The sequence below is a fragment of the Bos taurus genome, chromosome 2, assembly GCF_002263795.3.
Source record: "Bos taurus isolate L1 Dominette 01449 registration number 42190680 breed Hereford chromosome 2, ARS-UCD2.0, whole genome shotgun sequence".
NCBI lineage: Eukaryota > Metazoa > Chordata > Mammalia > Artiodactyla > Bovidae > Bos > Bos taurus.
The window spans coordinates 10,693,694-10,712,103 of NC_037329.1; the positions used below are offsets into that span (position 1 = coordinate 10,693,694).

General features: G+C 39.2%; 1 protein-coding gene across 1 annotated transcript in view; it reads right to left on the reverse strand.

Annotated features, from left to right (window-relative positions):
- Positions 1-11,664, reverse strand: part of FSIP2 (fibrous sheath interacting protein 2) — a 142,481-nt gene extending 130,817 nt beyond the window's left edge. Inside the window, exons 1-5 of the mRNA XM_059877827.1 lie at positions 11,496-11,664; positions 11,020-11,145; positions 3,494-3,655; positions 2,657-2,746; positions 1,558-1,697 (exon numbers count right to left, since the gene is read on the reverse strand). Coding sequence (XP_059733810.1) covers positions 1,558-1,697; positions 2,657-2,746; positions 3,494-3,655; positions 11,020-11,145; positions 11,496-11,594 — 617 coding nt within the window. The 5' untranslated portion in view covers positions 11,595-11,664. The remainder of the gene's footprint in view (positions 1-1,557; positions 1,698-2,656; positions 2,747-3,493; positions 3,656-11,019; positions 11,146-11,495) is intronic.
- Positions 11,665-18,410: the final 6,746 nt, after the last annotated feature.

An 18,410-nucleotide genomic window follows, 5' to 3' on the forward strand; every position in this document is an offset into this window, starting at 1 on the left:
GTTTCATTGACTATGCTAAAGCCTTTAACTGTGTGGATCATAACAAAACTGTTGAAAACCCTTAAAGAAATGGGAATACCAAGACCATTTTAATCTGTCTCCTGAGGAACCTGTATGCAGGTCAAGAAGCAAAAGTTAGAACCCTGTATGGCACAGCTGACTGGTTCAGGACTGAGAAAGGAGTATGATTTCTCCTTTAGGCTGTTTATTGTTACCGTGTTTATTTAACTTACACGCAGAGCATATCATGAGAAATGCCAGGCTGGATGAGTTACAAGCTGAAATCAAGATTTCTGGGAGAAATATCAACCTCTGATATACAGATAATACCACTCTAATGGCAGAAAGCAAAGAGGAAGTAAAAAGCCTCGTGATGAGGGTGAAGGAGAACGAATACACCAACTTAAAACTCAATATTAATAAAACTAAGATTCTGGCATCCAGTCCCATTACTTCATGGCAAATAGAAGATGAAAAGGTGGAACAGTGACATGTTCCCTTTTCCTGGGCTCTAAAACCACTGCTGATGGTGACTGAAACCATGAAATTAGAGGATGATTACTTCTTGGCAAGAAAGCTATGAAAAACCTAGATAGTAAGTTAAAAAGCAAAAACATCCCTTTGCCAACAAAGGCCCATATAGTCAAGGCTATGGTCTTTCCAGTAATCATGTACAGATGTTAGAACTGGACAATATAGAAGGCAGAGTGCTGAAGAATTGAATCTTTCAAATTGTGATGCTGGAAAAGACTCTTGAGCATCTCTTAGAAAGCAAGGAGATCAAACCAGTCAATATTAAAGGAAGCAAGCCCTGAACATTCATTAGAATGAGTGATGCTGAAGCTCGATTATATTGGCCACCTGATTCAAACAGCTGACTCATTGGAAAAGACCCTGATGCTGGGAAAAACTGTTGGCAGAAGGAGAAGGTGACAGAGGATGAGACAGTTGGATGGCATCACCAATGCAATGGACATGAACTTGGGCAAACTCCAGGAGATGGTGAAGGACAGGGAAGCCTAACATGCTTTAGTCCATGGGGTCGTGAAGAGTCAGACACGACTAGGCAACTGAACAGCCGCAACAACAACAAGGAGCTTGCAGGTTTTTTAAGCAATCACACATGTTTTATCAGTATTGAAGCTATATCTACCCTCCTTTTTTGAATTTGCATTAATTTCCTCAAACAATGCTGCCAGCTCTTAAAGATGACCCAATAAAAAATTATTATTAAAATCATGTGCTAAAGATACTTTCCCTCCATTTCCAACTACAGGATGGATTTTGTATTTGATTATTTATTCAGTTAACAGCTTGGATTACCTCCTGGACTCCCAGAAACTGTATCTTTTCTAGCAGAAATTCATGTTTATAGCCTTGGTACCAGAATTCCCAATTCCTGGACCTTTTGCTCTCCCTTCCTCTCCATACTGAAATAGTGAAGTTAAATAGCATCCCATACTTTAAAAAAACTCTTAGCTTCAATTATTTCTAGCATTTTGTAACTTATTTGGATCCACAATATATATATAAAACATTCATTAACTTCAATCTCACCTGTGCCTTATTAATCGTTCTTGGTCCTTAATAGATGGGGTGCCTTCCTGTAACAACCAATTTTGGAACTGTGTAACATCAGAACGTCCAGGTATTTGATTGTCTTCCTGTAGTTTATTTACTTGTTTTGCAAGCATTTTCTATTAAAAAAAAGTGTGTGTGTAACATATATATACACATATATATATGGATGTATATATATATATGTATATACAATTTTTTAACATTTCCCAGAAATAAAAATGTCTTTTGATCTGCTTTTTTTATATTTAATGTTTAGTGAAATTCCTATACTTTGTAAATAACTAATTCCTTTTAACTGCATTTAAATCTATTTTGAATCCACTGTAGATATGGACAATTGACTCAAAGATTTCTGTTTCTGAAAATAAAAAATATTTCAGCTTTTTTTCTATCCATTCTAAAGAAATTAATTTTAAAAAATGGAAGAAGTGGAGGAGAAACTCCCAGCACAAAGGAGTAGATGAGGGGAAATAGAGAACACTTTAAAGTATAGGGGAATCATCTTCATTTCTATACAACTCTTGACCTTGGAACATAAATCTGTAAAATTCACATATGTGCAGCTTTTTCATTTTTATCCAACTTGTGACTCTAAAGTCTGAATTCACTTACACACACATGAGAAGAGGCTCACATGTTTTAGTGGATGAACACAGCCACATGTGTACAAACATACAGTGTACGTGTTCTTTGCATTTTTAGGATGTTATAACAATTCATATGGCTCCTCTCCTGTTACTTAAGTTGTTTTGGTCTCCAGCCTAAGAATCTTGCTGCCACAACAGACTCTTCCAATTGGTCCCAAATCAGGTAGATGGGGCATATCCTAGTAACAATTTTATTATTAAATTTTGCCAGCTACCACTGGCATATTAATAGATGACCTGGTCCCTTTCCCTTTCTTGGCCCAAAATAGCAATCTCAAAATATTTTCTTCTGCTCTAAATTTTTACTTGGAGAAATTATTTAGGTTGCCAAAATTAAAGGTAGAATATTATAAGAAAATACTCTGCCCACAAGTAAACCTTTGTTCCAAACCCCATGTACAGAAACCAAATTTAAATATTTAACTTACTTGTTCTCTTATATAGTTTCTTTCAAAGTCTAATTTTAAACTGGTAAGATATTGCCTGTACTTATTCAATTCCCTCAAGGTACATACAACCTAAAAAAACACAAAATAATTAGAAAAATATATAAATAAAAATATCTAAAAATCAAAGCAATTACTTTATAGAAGTAAAATAATACTCTGTTAACCAAGTAAAAAACTGCTAACAATTTTGTAAGTAATATCTCTCTAGAATTTTTAATCAACAGGAAATTGCTATTCAAATAGCATTACTTTATTTATATGACTTATGCCATGGTAAGGAATTGAGTACATAAAGTTATTAAAATAAAATACCAATTTAATAATAATGTTCAACCTCAATAAGAACAGAGTGTATTAGGACTGTATTAAGCTGATTTTTCTAGGTTCTTATTTTTTCTTAATTTTTTAAAAAGTACATGGGACATAACCCTTGACAAGCATACAGTGCCATTAGAGACAAAGAAAACTATGATACAGTTGGGAAAATTCTTTTTACATCTTCAAATTATTTAGTAGTCATCTTTTGATATTTCAAGGAAAAAAAGTTAAAGGAAGAAGTAGTTTCACTTGGAAAACAACTACTGTCTGATTTTCTTTGACCCAAATACTGATTGATTTAATGGAATTTTCCAGTAAGTATCTCTTCTGACCAAACTAAAGGTGATCCAGGCCCCCCAGAGAGGAACAGAAGCAAGCTTTTATCAAATCTTAGAGGTTTTCAATGATTGATGTGTGGCAGAACAAATACAATATTGTAAAGTAATTAGCCTCCAATTAAAATAAATTTAAATTTAAAAAAAGTTATTTTCAACTCACTTTATTATTGCTGGTGATGTAACCACCTTTCTTTAATCTTCTCAAGATGTCTTTACGCTGATGGTAGGCTCTTAAATGTGGATCATGGAGACTTTTATACTGGTTTTCCAAAAGTCGACAGTATGGATCAGTCAGGTTAAAACCATAAGAAGGTCGAAAAAGCTGCAAACAAGAAATTTAAGCATATTATAAATGTACAATTAATCAATTTTTCTTTTAAATATCAATCTATTAAAATGACCAGACTATTCATAGAAAATAAAACATGTAAGAATGTGAAGTGGGACAAAATCAGAAAAAGAATTTGGAATGGGCAGTGTTAATTGCTTATCCCTAACCTTTTTTCTTCACTAACCTGAATTATCCTAAAACCCCACCCTCACTCAATTAATTCCCCCATCTTTATCAGTCCCTAGCCCAAAGCTAGAAAAGGGAGGAGGAAATGAAAAGAAAGAGGAAAGTATAAACTTTGTTTTAATGTATAAAGCCAAAACTAAGACTTTCTCTTTTCCTCTTCCCTCCTCCAGATCCAGAAACTGCATTCAATATCAATATCATTCAGTTCAGTTCAGTTCAGTCGCTCAGTCATGTCCAACTCTTTGGGACCCCATGAATTGCAGCACGCCAGGCCTCCCTATTACCAACTGCCGGAGTTCACTCAAATTCACGTCCATCCAGTAGGTGATGCCATCCAGCCAGCTCATGCTCTGTATCTCATATTCTAACAATAAAGAAAAACAGAAAATCTTCCACAAAGATTCACTGAAACAACTTTGAAAAAAAAAAAAAAGTAAAACTCAGATGTTAAAAGATGATGAATTAAAGAGTTATTGTATTTTGAACTCTTATCTAAGAAATGCAATGATTTCTGAGTGCTACAGTCAGGGAAAAGTTACCACTTTATATTATAAAGTTCAATATATTGAAGAATCAATTATAAAGAATAATGCTAGGGATTGAGATTTCTCCATACCAAATACAACCTTATTAAATAGCTATTACTGTATCAAAGAAGGAAAATAACTAATAGTCATGTTAGTTTATCTGTTACTTTAGAGGAAACATGAATAATTTCATCTCATTTGTAAGTTAAAACATTACCAAGACGAGGCACTTTAAAATCTGCCAGGGGGGACATCAGTACTTCGTTCATTTTTCAAAAATTTTTCAATAGCAGGATAGTGATAATAGGTAATGGGAGAACCTCTGAAAGGGGAAAAGGAGAGGCTAGAAGTAGGTGCGGAAGTCATCCAAATGTTGTCTTTGTATCCTATATTTATACTATCCTTTAGATTGTCTTAGCCAGACAACAGAAATTTTTAGTCTAAAGTTAAAGTAGGAACTGTCTCAAGTGAAAAGCAACTGGAATGTGTGGGAGATGTGGCAAACCTGAGAGCACACCATGCCCTGTGCAGGCATGCTATTCAAATTCTGTGATCTATACATCTTTGCACACTGGTATCTGTCTGCCCAAAGAAAGGCAATGCCAAAGAATGCTCAAACTACCACCCAACTGCACTCATCTCACACGCTAGTAAAGTAATGCTCAAAATTCTCCAAGCCAAGCTTCAGCAATACGTAAACCATGAACTTCCTGATGTTCAAGCTGGTTTTAGAAAAGGCAGAGGAACCAGAGATCAAATTGCCAACATCCGCTGGATCATGGAAAAAACAAGAGAGTTCCAGAAAAACATCTATTTCTGCTTTATTGACTATGCCAAAGCCTTTGACTGTGTGGATCACAATAAACTGTGGAAGATTCTGAAAGAGATGGGAATATCAGACCACCTGACCTGCCTCTTGAGAAACCTATATGCAGGTCAGGAAGCAACAGTTAGAACTGGACATGGAACAATGACTGGTTCCAAATAGGAAAAGGAGTACGTCAAGGCTGTATATTGTCACCCAGCTTATTTAACTTCTATGCAGAGTACATCATGAGAAATGCTAGGCTGGAAGAAGCACAAGCTGGAATCAAGATTGCCAGGAGAAATCTCAATAACCTCAGATATGCAGATGACACCACCCTTATGGCAGAAAGTGAAGAAGACTTAAAGAGCTTCTTGATGAAAGTGAAAGAGGAGAGTGAAAAAGTTGGCTTAAAGCTCAACATTCAGAAAATGAAGTTCATGGTATCTGGTCACGCCACTTCATGGGAAATAGATGGGGAAACAGTGTCAGACTTTATGTTTCTGGGCTCCAAAATCACTGCAGATGGTGATTGCAGCCATGAAATTAAAAGACATTTACTCCTTGGAAGAAAAGTTATGACCAACCTAGATAGCATATTGAAAAGCATAGACATTACTTTGCCAACAAAGGTCCGTCTAGTCAAGGCTATGGTTTTTCCAGTGGTCATGTATCGATGTGAGAGCTGGACTGTGAAGAAAGCTGAGTGCTGAGGAATTGATGCTTTTGAACTGTGATGTTGGAGAAGACTCTTGAGAGTCCCTTGGACTGCAAGGAGATCCAACCAGTCCATTCTAAAGGAGATCAGTCCTGGGTGTTCTTTGGAAGGAATGATGCTAACGTTGAAACTGAAGTACTTTGGCTACCTCATGAGAAGAGGTGACTCATTGGAAAAGACTCTGATGCTGCCAGGGATTGGGGGCAGGAGGAAAAGGGGACGACACAGGATGAGATAGCTGGATGGCATCACCAACTTGATGGATGTGAGTTTGAGTGAATTCCAGAGGATGGTAATGGACAGGGAGGCCTGGTGTGCTGCAATTCATGGGGTAGCAAAGAGTCAGACACGACTGAGCGACCAAACTGAGCTGAACTGAACTGATCTGTCTGCAGGTACCAATTTGTGTTCAGCCTGTGTTTTGTCTGGCAGTAGCCTCCTCAGTCAGATTCTGAACACTAAAGAGCCTGGCTTGGGTGGGACCCTAAAAAGAACTCCCTCAAGTTAAGTTGAGGATGCTTATGTGAAAAAAGAGGGAGATTGGGGAGCTGATAGGATGCTAGGATGCCTTATCCATTTAAAAGTTTCCTTGATAAATTTCTGACAATGCTTAATACTAGACTTTACTCTATTCCAATGCATCTAGGTTATAAAGCAGAATTCCCTAATTACCATAGATTCCCTAAGAAAGGGGAAAAAAAAAAAAAAGGAATTCCATAGGGCAATGTCATAAATTCAGTGAGACCAGAAGTGAAATCCGTATCTTTCTCTAAGGAAAACAATCAACAATCTTGAGTTGTGAGTCACTCAGAAATGGATTGTTTCTTTTAGATGTTGATATTTAGTTGATTTTTAGTTGAGAACTTTTAGATATTCAGTTCAGTTCAGTTGCTCAGTCATGTCCGATTCTTTGAGACCCCGGGAACTGCAGAACGCCAGGCTTCTCTGTCGATCACCGACTACCGGAGCTTGCCCAAACTCATGTGTGAGCTGATAATGCCATCCACCCATCTTATCCTCTGTTGTCCCCTTCTCCTCCTCCCTTCAATCTTTCCAGCATCAGGGTTTTTTTTAAGGAGTCAATTCTTTGCATCAGGTGGCTAAAGTATTGGAGTTTCGGCTACAGCATAAGTTCTTCCAGTGAATATTCAGGACTCATCTCCTTTAGGATGGACTGGTTGGATCTCCTTGCAGTCCAAGGGACTCTCAAGAGTCTTCTGCAACACCACAATTGAAAAGCATCAATTTATCAGTGCTCAGTTTTCTTCATAGTCCAACTGTCACATCTATACATAACTACTGGAAAAACCACAGCTTTGACTAGACGGGCCGTTGTCAGTAAAGTAATGTCTCTGCTTTTTAATACGCTCTCTAGGTGGGTCATAGTTTTTCTTCCAAGGAGCAAGTGTTTTTTAATTCATGGCTATAGTCACTATCCACAGTGATTTTGGAGCCCCCCCAAATAAAGTCCATCACTGTTTCCATTGTATCCCCATCTATTTGCCATGAAGTGATAGGACTGGATGCCATGATCTTCGTTTTTTGAATGTTGAATTTTACACTACCTTTTTCACTCTCCTCTTTTACTTTCATCAAGAGGCTCTTTAGTTCCTTTTCAATTTCTGCCATAGGGTGGTGTCATCTGTGTATCTGAGGTTATAGATATTTCTCCCAGCATTCTTGATTCCAGCTTGTGCTTCATTCAGCCTGGCATTTCACATGATGTACTCTGCATAGAAATTAAATTACCAGGGTGCCAATATACAGCCCTGAAGTACTCCTTTCCCTATTTGGATCAAGTCTGTTGTTCCATGTTCAATTCTAACTGTTGCTTCTTGACCTGCATACAGATTTCTCAGGAGGCAGGTAAGGTGGTCTGGTATTCCCATCTCTAAGAATTTTGCACAGTTTGTTGTCATCTACACAGTCAGAGGCTTTGGTGTAATGAATAAAGCAGAAGTAGATGTTTTTCTGGTATTTTCTTTCTTCTTCTATATCCAATGGATGTTGGCAATTTGATCTCTGGTTCCTCTGCCTTTTCTAAAACCAGCTTGAACATCTGGAAGTTCACGGTTCATGTATTGCTGAAGCTTGGCTTGGAAAATTTTGAGCATTACTTTACTAGCGTGTGAGATGAGTGCAATTGTGCAGTGGATTGAACATTCCTTGGCATTGACCTTCTTTGGGACTGGAATAAAAACTGACCTTTTTCAGTCCTGTGGCCACTGCAGGGTTTTCCAAATTTGCTAGCATGTTGAGTGCAGCACTTTCACAGCATCAACTTTTAGGACTTGAAATAGCTCAGCTGGAATTCTATCACCTACACTAGCTTTGTTCATAGTGATGCTTCCTAAGGCCCACTTGACTTTGCATTCCAGGATGTCTGGCTGTAGGTGAGTGATCATAGCATTGTGGTTATCTGGGTCATGAAGATCTTTTTTGTACAGTTCTTCTGTGTATTCTTGCCACTTCTTCTTAATAATCTTCTGCTTCTGTTAGTTCCATACCATTTCTGACCTTTATTGTGCCCATCTTTGCATGAAACATTCCCTTGGTATCTCTAATTTTCTTGAAGAGATCACTAGTCTTTCCCATTCTATTGTTTCCCTCTATTTCTTTGCATTGATCACTGAGGAAGGCTTTCTTATCTCTCCTTGCTATTCTGTGCAACTCTGAATTCAGATGGGTATATCTTTCCTTTTCTCCTTGGCCTTTAGCTTCTCTTTTTCCTCAGGTGTTTGCAAGGCCTCCACAGACAACCATTTTTCCTTTTTCTTTTCATTGGGGAGGCTCTTCATCACTACCTCCTGTACAATGTCACGAACCTCTATCCATAGTTCTTCGGACACACTGTCTATCAGTCTAATCCCTTGAATCTATTTGTCACTTCCACTGTATTTTAGATACTGAATTTTAGCTTTGATGGTCTCAGCTCAGTTCAGTTGCTCAGTCATTTTTGACCCTTTGCGACCCCATGGACTGCAGCAGGACAGGCTTCTCTGTCCATCACCAACTCCTGGAGCTTACTTAAACTCATGTCCAGCAAGTCCGTGATGCCATCCAACCATATCATCCTCTGTCTTCCCCTTCTCCTCCTCCCTTCAATCTTTCAAAGCATCAGGGTCTTTTCCAATGAGTCAGTTCTTCGCATCAGATGGCCAAAGTAATGGAGATTTAGTTTCAACTTCAGTCCTTCCAATGAATATTCAGGACTCATTTCCTTTAGGATGGACTGGTTGGATCTCCTTGCAATCCAAGGGACTCTCAAGAGTCTTCTCAAACACCACAGTTCAAAAGCATCAATTCTTTGGCACTCAGCTTTCTTTAGAGTCCAACTCTCACATTCATACATGACTACTGGAAAAACCATAGCTTTGACTAGACAGAACTTTGTTGGCAAAGTAATGTCTCTGCTTTTTAATATGCTGGCTAGGTTGGTCTTAGCTTTTCTTCCAAGGAGCAAGCGTCTTTTAATTTTATGGCTGCAGTCACCATCTTGAGGGATTTTTGAGCCCAAGAAAATAAAATATCTCCCTGTTTTTATTGTTTCCCCATTAATTTGCTATGAAGTGATGGGATCTGATGCCATGATCTTCATTTTAGGAATGTTGAGTTTCAAGCCACCTTTTTCACTCTCCTCTTTCACTTTCACCAATAGTTCTTCGCTTTCTGCCATAAGGGTGGTGTCATCTGCATATCTGTGATTATTGATTTTTTTTTCTCCCAGTAATCTTGATTCCAGCTTGTGCTTCATCCAGCCCAGCATTTCTCACGATGTATTCTGCATATAAGTTAAACAAGCAGGGTGACCATATACAGCCTTGATGTACTTCTTTCCCAATTTGGAACCATCTGTTGTTCCATGTCCGTTTCTAACTGTTGCTTCTTGACCTATATACAGATTTCTCAGGAGGCAGGTTAGGTGGTCTGCTAGTCCCATCTGTTTAAGAATTTTCCATAGTTTGTTGTGATCCACACAGGCAAAGGCTTTGACATGGTCAGTAAAGTAGAAGTAGATATTTTTCTGGAACTCTCTTGCTTTTTCAATGATTCAGTGGATGTTGACAATTTGATCTCTGGTTCCTCTGATGGTCTGTGTTTCTCAAAATCAATCCTGGGCTACTGATCTCTAAACAAAGAACATCTTTTATACAAACCCATTCCTTAGTGTCAGGTAATCCTTCTGCTGTCAGTTAAAACAACTGGGTGAAAAAAAAAAGTGTAAATATAAGGCAGTACTTCATCAAGGAGATTTTACTGAAAGAAAAAGAAAGCTATCACAAAGTCAATCTTCAGGGAACCTGGTGGGCTACAGCCCATGCAGTCGCAAAGAGTCGGACATGACTGAAACAACTTAGTATGCACACATAGCGGTTAACTGAAAAATCTTTCCAGTAGAATTTTTTGCCGTATTGATCAAAGCAACTGGTTAAAAAGACTGCATTGCACTTCCTGCCCTGTTAATTACTGAATCAAGGAGTGGGAAGGTTTGAGGGAGGGTATTACACTGAGGACTAAAAACATGGAAGGGTTTGAGGGGCATACATGGCAACCCACTCCAGTACTCTTGCCTGGAGAATCCCATTGAAGGAGGAGCCTGGTAGGCTACAGTCCATGGGATCACAAAGAGTCGGACACAACCGAGCAACTTCACTTTCACTTTCACATTACATTGAGGACTAAAAACATGGAAGAGTTTGAGGGGCATACACACTATAACCTAGTAAGATTTAAATTATAAAATTATAGTATGGGGTAGACTTATACAAACCAAGGACAATGCAAATTCTAAGGAAATAAAGGCTGTAACAGTTGAAAAGAAATCTTGAAAGATGGTCCAAGTTCATAGCTGGGAGAAGAGCAAAGTATAGGACTGGGTCCTGAATTGCAGGTGGATTCATTCCATCGGAGCCACCTGAGGGTTATATCTCTGTGTGGGTAAGACCTGTTGTAGAAGAAAATGGCAACCCACTCCACTATTCTTGTCTGGAGAATTCTATAGACAAAGGAGCCTGACAGGCTACAGTCCATGGGGTCATAAAGAGTCAGACACAACTGAGCAACTAACAATTTTCATAAAAGAATGAAGTCAATGTAAGAAAATTAAACATCACCTTACCTTCTCATTTAATTTTGTGGTATAGTATAAACTATTGCTTCCTGGGATCACAGGCAGCTTGACCCCAAGAGGCAGATCCAGTAGCTGAGCTGCTCCGACCCCCGAAAATTGAGTTTTGTGCTCACCCTGTCGGATACAATTGGAGAGTTTTGTCGTTCCTTTAGGTATGTTAGTTTAGGCCAACTTAACTGCTACTCCAATCCTGAGGAAGGAAGGAACAGAAAGGTCCCGCCCTGCCAGGCAGCCTGGAAGACCTTGGCTTCCAGTTACCAGCTCCCTAGGCAGCGCCACAGCCGGTTGCGCCAGCACCCGCCCAGCCCTGCCTCCTGCGGCGCCCCTGCTTGTGGGCCCTGAAAGCCGGACGGTTACGGGCCTCACCGAGGGCACGTGACCGTTCGCCGCCCTCCCCTCCCCTCCCTCCCAGGCTGGAGGCACGGCAGAGGAGGACAGAGCTGACCAGCCTGGGGGCCACTCACGTCTCCACACTGCTGGCTTTCTGTGGTGAGGCCGCTGGTGGCCGTCTTGGTGGCTGCGACGTCGGCAGCCTTGGAGCAGGCGCTGATGTACAGCTCCATAGCCGGCCTGGGCCCCTCTGTGCCCTCGCTGTCCCCCTCTCTCACCTCCCCTCACACCCCGTCCCTGTCGTCGTCCCTCCGTCCCCACCGGACTGAATGACCAGTATCCTGCGTGTCAGAGGCCCTCCCTCTCAGCGTTCCAGGCTCCGAACGTGCGGGTGTTCAACTATGAAGAGCAGAGCGCCCTCCCGAGGGCGAGCCCCTCGCGCGCTGGCTTGGGAGCCTCAGAGCCGGGAAATCAGGACGCGGGGCCTGGTCCCTGCGTGCCGAGGGAGACATATTTCTCTACGAGCCCTACAGCCCTCAGCCACACCAAACCAAAATCAAAACTTACAGAACTTTGCTGGCACGTTAGCTGGCTAATTTCTCCTCTTCTCCAAGAAGGTTTGGTTCTATGCAGAAAACAAACAAGAATGATTGTGCAGCCCATTCTAGAGCCAGTTCAGTTCAGTTCAGTCGCTCAGTCATGTCTGACTCTTTGCGACCTCATGAACCGCAGCACCCCAGGTCTCCCTGTCCATCACCAACTCCCGGAGTCCACCCAAACCCATGCCCATTGAGTCGGTGATGCCATCCAACCATCTCATCCTCTGTCTGTCTGTCCCCTTCTCCTCCTGCACTCAATCTTTCCCAGCATCAGGGTCTTTTCCAGTGAGTCAGCTCTTCGCATCAGGTGGCCACAGTACTGGAGTTTCAGCTTCAACATTAGTCCTTCCAATGAACACCCAGGACTGATCTCCTTTAGGATGGACTGGTTGGATCTCCTTGCAGTCCAAGGGACTCTCAAGAGTCTTCTCCAACAGCACAGTTCAAAAGCATCAATTCTTCTGCACTCAGGACTGATGAATACACATGGCTCCCTTGTAAACTGTGACCACACCCCACCCCCAGGTGTCCATAACCTCTTCCCAATCCACTCCAGGTCCCACATAACTTATTGTCCTCCCTCCTCTTCTAGTCGCCCTCTTTCATTTCTAGCTCTTTCTTTTTTCTTTCTTCCTGTCCCTATTGACTGCCTCTCCTGTGTCTTCCTGTGGGCCTCTTTTTCATCCTCTCGTCTTCCAGCGAAAATTTATCAAGTGCCTGGCTCCTTTGGGCCAGTCATCTGAGCTAGGAATTTAAGGATACAATGATGAGAAAAATATGGTCCTTCCTTCAGGGAGCTAACAAGGATGTGAGAACTTTGAAAGCAGAAACTGTATCTGATGTTAGGAGCTTGGACTTAGCCCCTTAGATTCCTTGATCTATTCTTATCCTTTTATTTTTTGGGCCATTTAATAATAATACCTACTATTTATTGAGAATCCTCTAACTCTAGGTACTGTGCTAAACACTTTGTGCATTAATGTTTTTAACACCCTTGTCAATTATCCCATTTTTTTCAAAGATTAAAGAAGGTCAGTATTAAATAGTGGCCCAAGAGACAGTTTCTTAATCATTACACTCTTCTTTTGCATCTGCTTTATTTGTCTTAACATCACCCATATGCTTAGGACTTTGAAATTTGAAATCTAAACTTTGGTTATAATCCACAGGGATTTCTTACAATCAACTCAGATTCAATATATTCAAATCTCAACCCACAATTTTCACCACAGGACAAAACAAAAGCCCCATTCTTCCTGCACTTCCCATCTCAATAACAGTACCAGTGTCTACCCAAACCAGAAGATGAGAAATCCTCTTAGACCTACTTCCCCTTATGAGCCCCCTGACTCAAAACTCTCTGTATTACTGTGCTGTTTCCTCTTCCTGACAGCCCTTCCCACTTTCTTGCTTGGATAGTTTCAGTCAACCTTTAAGACTGCTTAAGTATTCTCACCTCTAGGAAGCCTTTCTGATATTTTAAGCTTTTGTCAAATTATCTTCCTCTGTTGTAGTTGTTCAATCACTGAACTACATTCAGCTCTTTGCCACTGCATAGACTGCAGCACACCAGGCTCTTCTGTCCTTCACCATCTCCTAGTTTGTTCAAATTCATGTCCATTGAGTTGGTGATGCTATTCCATCATCTCATCCTCTGCTTCTGCCTTCTCCTTTTGCCTTCAGTCTTTCCCATTTTCAGAGTCTTTTCCAGTGAGTTGGCTCTTTGCATCAGGTGACCAAATATTGGAGCTTCAGCTTCAGTAGGACTTGTTCAAGAGAATATTTAGGGTTGATTTCCTTTAGGAATGACTGGTTTGATATTTTTGCAGGTCGAGGGACTCTCAAGTCTCTGGCACCATGATTCAAAAGCACCAATTCTTTGCTTCCTCTGTGCTTCCCTCCATTTTAGCACTTTTCACAATATCAAAATCTCTCTCTACTTGGGGGAGAATCAGTTGAGTTCAGTTGCTTAGTTGTGTCCAACTCTGTGACTCCCATGGACTGCAGCACACCAGGCTTCCCTGTCCATTATCAACTCCTGAAGCTTGCTCAAACTCATGGCCATTGAGTTGGTGATGCCATCCAATCATCTCATCCTCTGTTGTCCCTTTCTCCTCCTGCCTTCAATCTTTCCTAGCATCAGGGTCTTTTCAAATGAGTCAGCTCTTCCCATCAGATAGCCAAAGCACTGGAGCTTCAGCTTCAGCATCCGTCCTTCCCAGTGAATATTCAGGACTGATTTCCTTAAGGATTGCCTGGTTTGATCTCTTTGCAGTCCAAGAGATTCTCAAGAGTCTTCTCTAACACCCCCATTTGAAAGCATCATTTCTTTTGCTCTCAGCTTTCTTTAATGGTCTAACTCTCACATCCATACCTGACTACTGGAAAAACAATAACTTTGACTAGATGGACCTTTGTGAGTAAAACAATGGCTCTGCTTTCTAATATGCTCTCTAGGTTTGTCATAGCTTTTCTTTCAAGGAGCAAGCATCTTTTCATTTCATGGCTGCAATCACCATCTGCAGTGATTTTGGAATGCAAGAAAATAATGTCTATCGCTGTTTTCGTTGTTTCCCCATCCATATGCCATGAAGTGCTGGGACCAGAAGCCATGATCTTAGTTTTTTGAACATTGAGTTTAAACCAGCTTTTTTCACTCTCCTCTTTCACTTTCATCAAGAGCCTCTTTAGTTCCTCTTCACTTTGTGGCATAAGGGTGGTGTCATCTGCATATCTAAGGTTATTGGTATTTCTCCCTGAAATCTTGATTGGGGGAGATTGGATACATACATGTGTATGGTTGAGTCCCTTTGTTGTTCATGTGAAACTATCATAACACTGCTAATGGCCTATACCCAAGTACAAAATAAAAAGTTAAAAAAAGGATATCTCTTTACCTGTCATTCCCCTTTAATGAAATAGAAAGTTCATTATTGAAAGCAGGTATTTCCTTATTCAACTTTATGTGCACAGTACATAGTATAATGCCTGAAAGTGAAAGTTGCTCAGTCGTGTCTGACTCTTTGTGAACCCATGGACTATACAGTCCATGAAATTATCTAGGCCAGAATACTGAAATGGGTAGCCTTTCCCTTCTTCAGAGGATCTTCCCAACCCAGGGATTGAACCCAGGTCTCCCACACTATAGATGGATTCTTTACCAGCTGAGCCATGAGGGAAGCCCAGTATAGTGCCTAGCAAGCATTTAGCAACAATCTTCCTAAATTGTCTAGAATTGCTCACGGTAAACAAACTGGAATATAGAGATTTTTGGGTAATGATTGGTTGGAAAATTATGTAATCTGTGTAATCCTCTCAGTGTAAAACGTATCTCTTAATTTAACTGGCTCCTTCTGTGAAAGTAAAGCATTTCTCACAAAAAAACTTGTCTGTTACCTTGAGCCAGAGAGCGTCTCACGTATAATAGGACTTGGGGAACTGCACTAGAGGTCATGGACCTTTGTTTTTTCGCCTGTGTGTTATGATTACATATATCCCTGAAAGCATTAGTGAAGGTTGATACTGGGTAAGATCTGAGTCCTTTGAATCTTAATTATCAATCCAACCGTTTATGTTACCTTAAATTCCAAGAGGTATCGATTTCTATGACAGCCCTTCTCAAAGTTCATCCTATTAATTGATTTAATCATTTAGTGTCCCTAAGAAGACATAAGAAGCAGAATTTTGTCTTGGTAAAGTCTTAACATGTGTGGGTAAAAATCTGAACACTCCTCTGTCCATGGGATTTACCAGTCTAAAATACTGGAATGCTTTGCTATTGGGGCCAATTAATAATGTTGCAGAAAATGTTTGACTTCCACAGCTTTGAAATACCATGCCCCAATTACAGTTTCAGGAACATTGTAGCAAGATTACATTTTTACCTTCTGCCTTCTGAGTTTGAATATTCAGTCTTTTGATTTATGCATTTCAGATAGCTGGTAATAAGTTATTGGTTTTGTTCTAGTTCCTTCTGCTTCCTAACTCTAAGTTCCCATTTTATTTCCATTTTTACATCTAATTTATTAATTTTTAAAACGTCCTACCAGAGAAAAGTTTAGAAACACATGCCAGGTTCAGAGTAAATTTTAATGGTCTAGATGGAAAACAGAGTTACATAAATATTCCAGTTGCAAAGCTGACTTTTATATCAGAAAATGAAATGCAAATATGTGAATCATATTTTAAAAGAAATAAACCTTGCGATTTTAAAAGAAAATAAACCAAAATAAAAAAGAAGAAAAGCACACTTTAACTTTCTATCATTTTGAGTTATTAGAATGCAATAAAATAAATATTGTTTCTGCTAAACTGTTTTCCTTAATCAGGTAATTTAAAAATGCATTTAAACATAAACTAATGCTAAGAAGTTATAATAAAATATGCCCTACCTATCTACATTAGAAAACATAAATCATGCATGCAGAGCTGAAAATTTCTATTAAGGAATAGGGAATATTTGAGTAGAGATCAAATGTTATTAAAAGAAGAATATGTTTGTTTTTCTATCTTTGGGGGAAGGAGAGATAGATATAAGTTAAATACTAATAAAATTTGGCTTTATTATAACTCTTTATTAGCATTCATATTTCTAGTTTATTTAATAAACTATATTTAGAATACATAAATATATATATTTATGTATATATGTAAATATAGATATAGATATAAAACCATCACCTAATACTTTAATTTACAATTTTGTGTTAGTTTCAGATGTACAGCAAAATTATATATGCATCTTCTTTTTCAGATTCTTTCCCATTATAGGTTAGTATAGGATATTGAATATAATTCCCTGTGCTATAGAGTAGATCTTTGTTGATTATTTTATATATAGTAGTGTGTATCTTGGAGAAGGAAATGGCAACCCACTCCAGTGTTCTTGCCTGGAGAATACCAGGGACAGCGGAGCCTGGTGGGCTGCTGTCTGAGGGGTCACACAGAGTCGGACACGGCTGAAGCAGCAGCAGCAGTATGTATCTATTAATCCATAACTCCTAATTTATTCTGCCAGGTACTTTTCAATATAGAATTTGAAGAATAACTAACCTACATTACATATATACTGAATATTGTTGCTTTTTTTTTTTTTTTAGTTTAAAACACTTTTTGTGCCATCTGTTTTACTTGTGGCTGCAATATTGATGTGGTATCATCTGAAAAGTTTCTTACACACACACACACACACACACACACACAAATCAACAGTCATAGAGGCAGTTGAATCAAAATCAGGTGTTTTTGAAATTTGTCTTAGGATGTGAGAGTTGGACCTTAAAGAAGGCTGAGCCCCAAAGAATTGATGCTTTCAAACTGGGGTGCTGGAGAATACTCTTGAGAGTCCCTTGGACATCAAGGAGATCAATCCAGGCAATCCTAAAGGAAACCAATCCTGAATATTCATCAGAAGAACTGATACTGAAGCTGAAGCTCCAGTACTTTGGCCACCCAATGTGAAGAACTGACTCACTGAAAAAGTCCCTGATGGTTGGAAAGATTGAGGGCAGGAGAAGAAGGGGGCGACAAAGGGTGAGATGCTTGGATGGCATCACCAACTCAGTGGACATGAGTTTGAGTAAACTCCGAAGACAGTGAAGGACAGGGAAGTCTGGCATGCTGCAGTCCATGGGATTCCGAAGAGTAGGACACAACTGAGAGACTTAACAACAACAAATTTTCTTAAGGGCATAAAACAGCTGGGAATCCTTGTTTTCAGAGGTGACTGGAGTACTTACAAACATGCTGATAATTTTTAGTGGTTGAATAGACTGTCTCAATAATTCATCAACATTTCTATTACTTTACCAGAGGAATTCCTGATGAAAAAGATGAAAAATACACAGTAAACCAAATGTTAAGTGGGAGTAAGGTTAAGATTTCAGAAAAATGTGAGTCAAATGGATGCCCCTTCTGGATTTGCACCAAATCATGAAAGACTCCTTTGATTAAAAACCATACAATGAATTATTCATATTGCATTCAGTAAGTTCATATTGATTCATAAATAAATGTTCATGTTGGTTAATAAATAGTTGATTCTAAAATGTAATTGTATGTGTATCCATTTTACTGTTTTATTTTGCTGGTTAAGAAACTCAATCAAGCCAGCAGGGAGTAAAGTGGGCTTTGAAAACATATTTAGAAAAATATGTTTATGTAGATATTTGTAGTAAATATATGTTCATTCTCTAATATCTACTCTATGTGCATTTCAAGTACTGTGACAGATGAAAGTATAATGAAAATATCAAAAGACTAATTTAGAATTTTCTTTTGTTTCTATGACATCCGCCATAATCAAAATGAAATCAGACTTCAGTTTTGCTGTCTTTATTGTTAAAAATATATAATTTTATACATCTTAATATAGCAGTTAAGAATCCCTGTGGAAATTTAATTTTGATCTTTTATGTTAGCAGTAAAAATCAATGTGTTCTGAAAATGTTA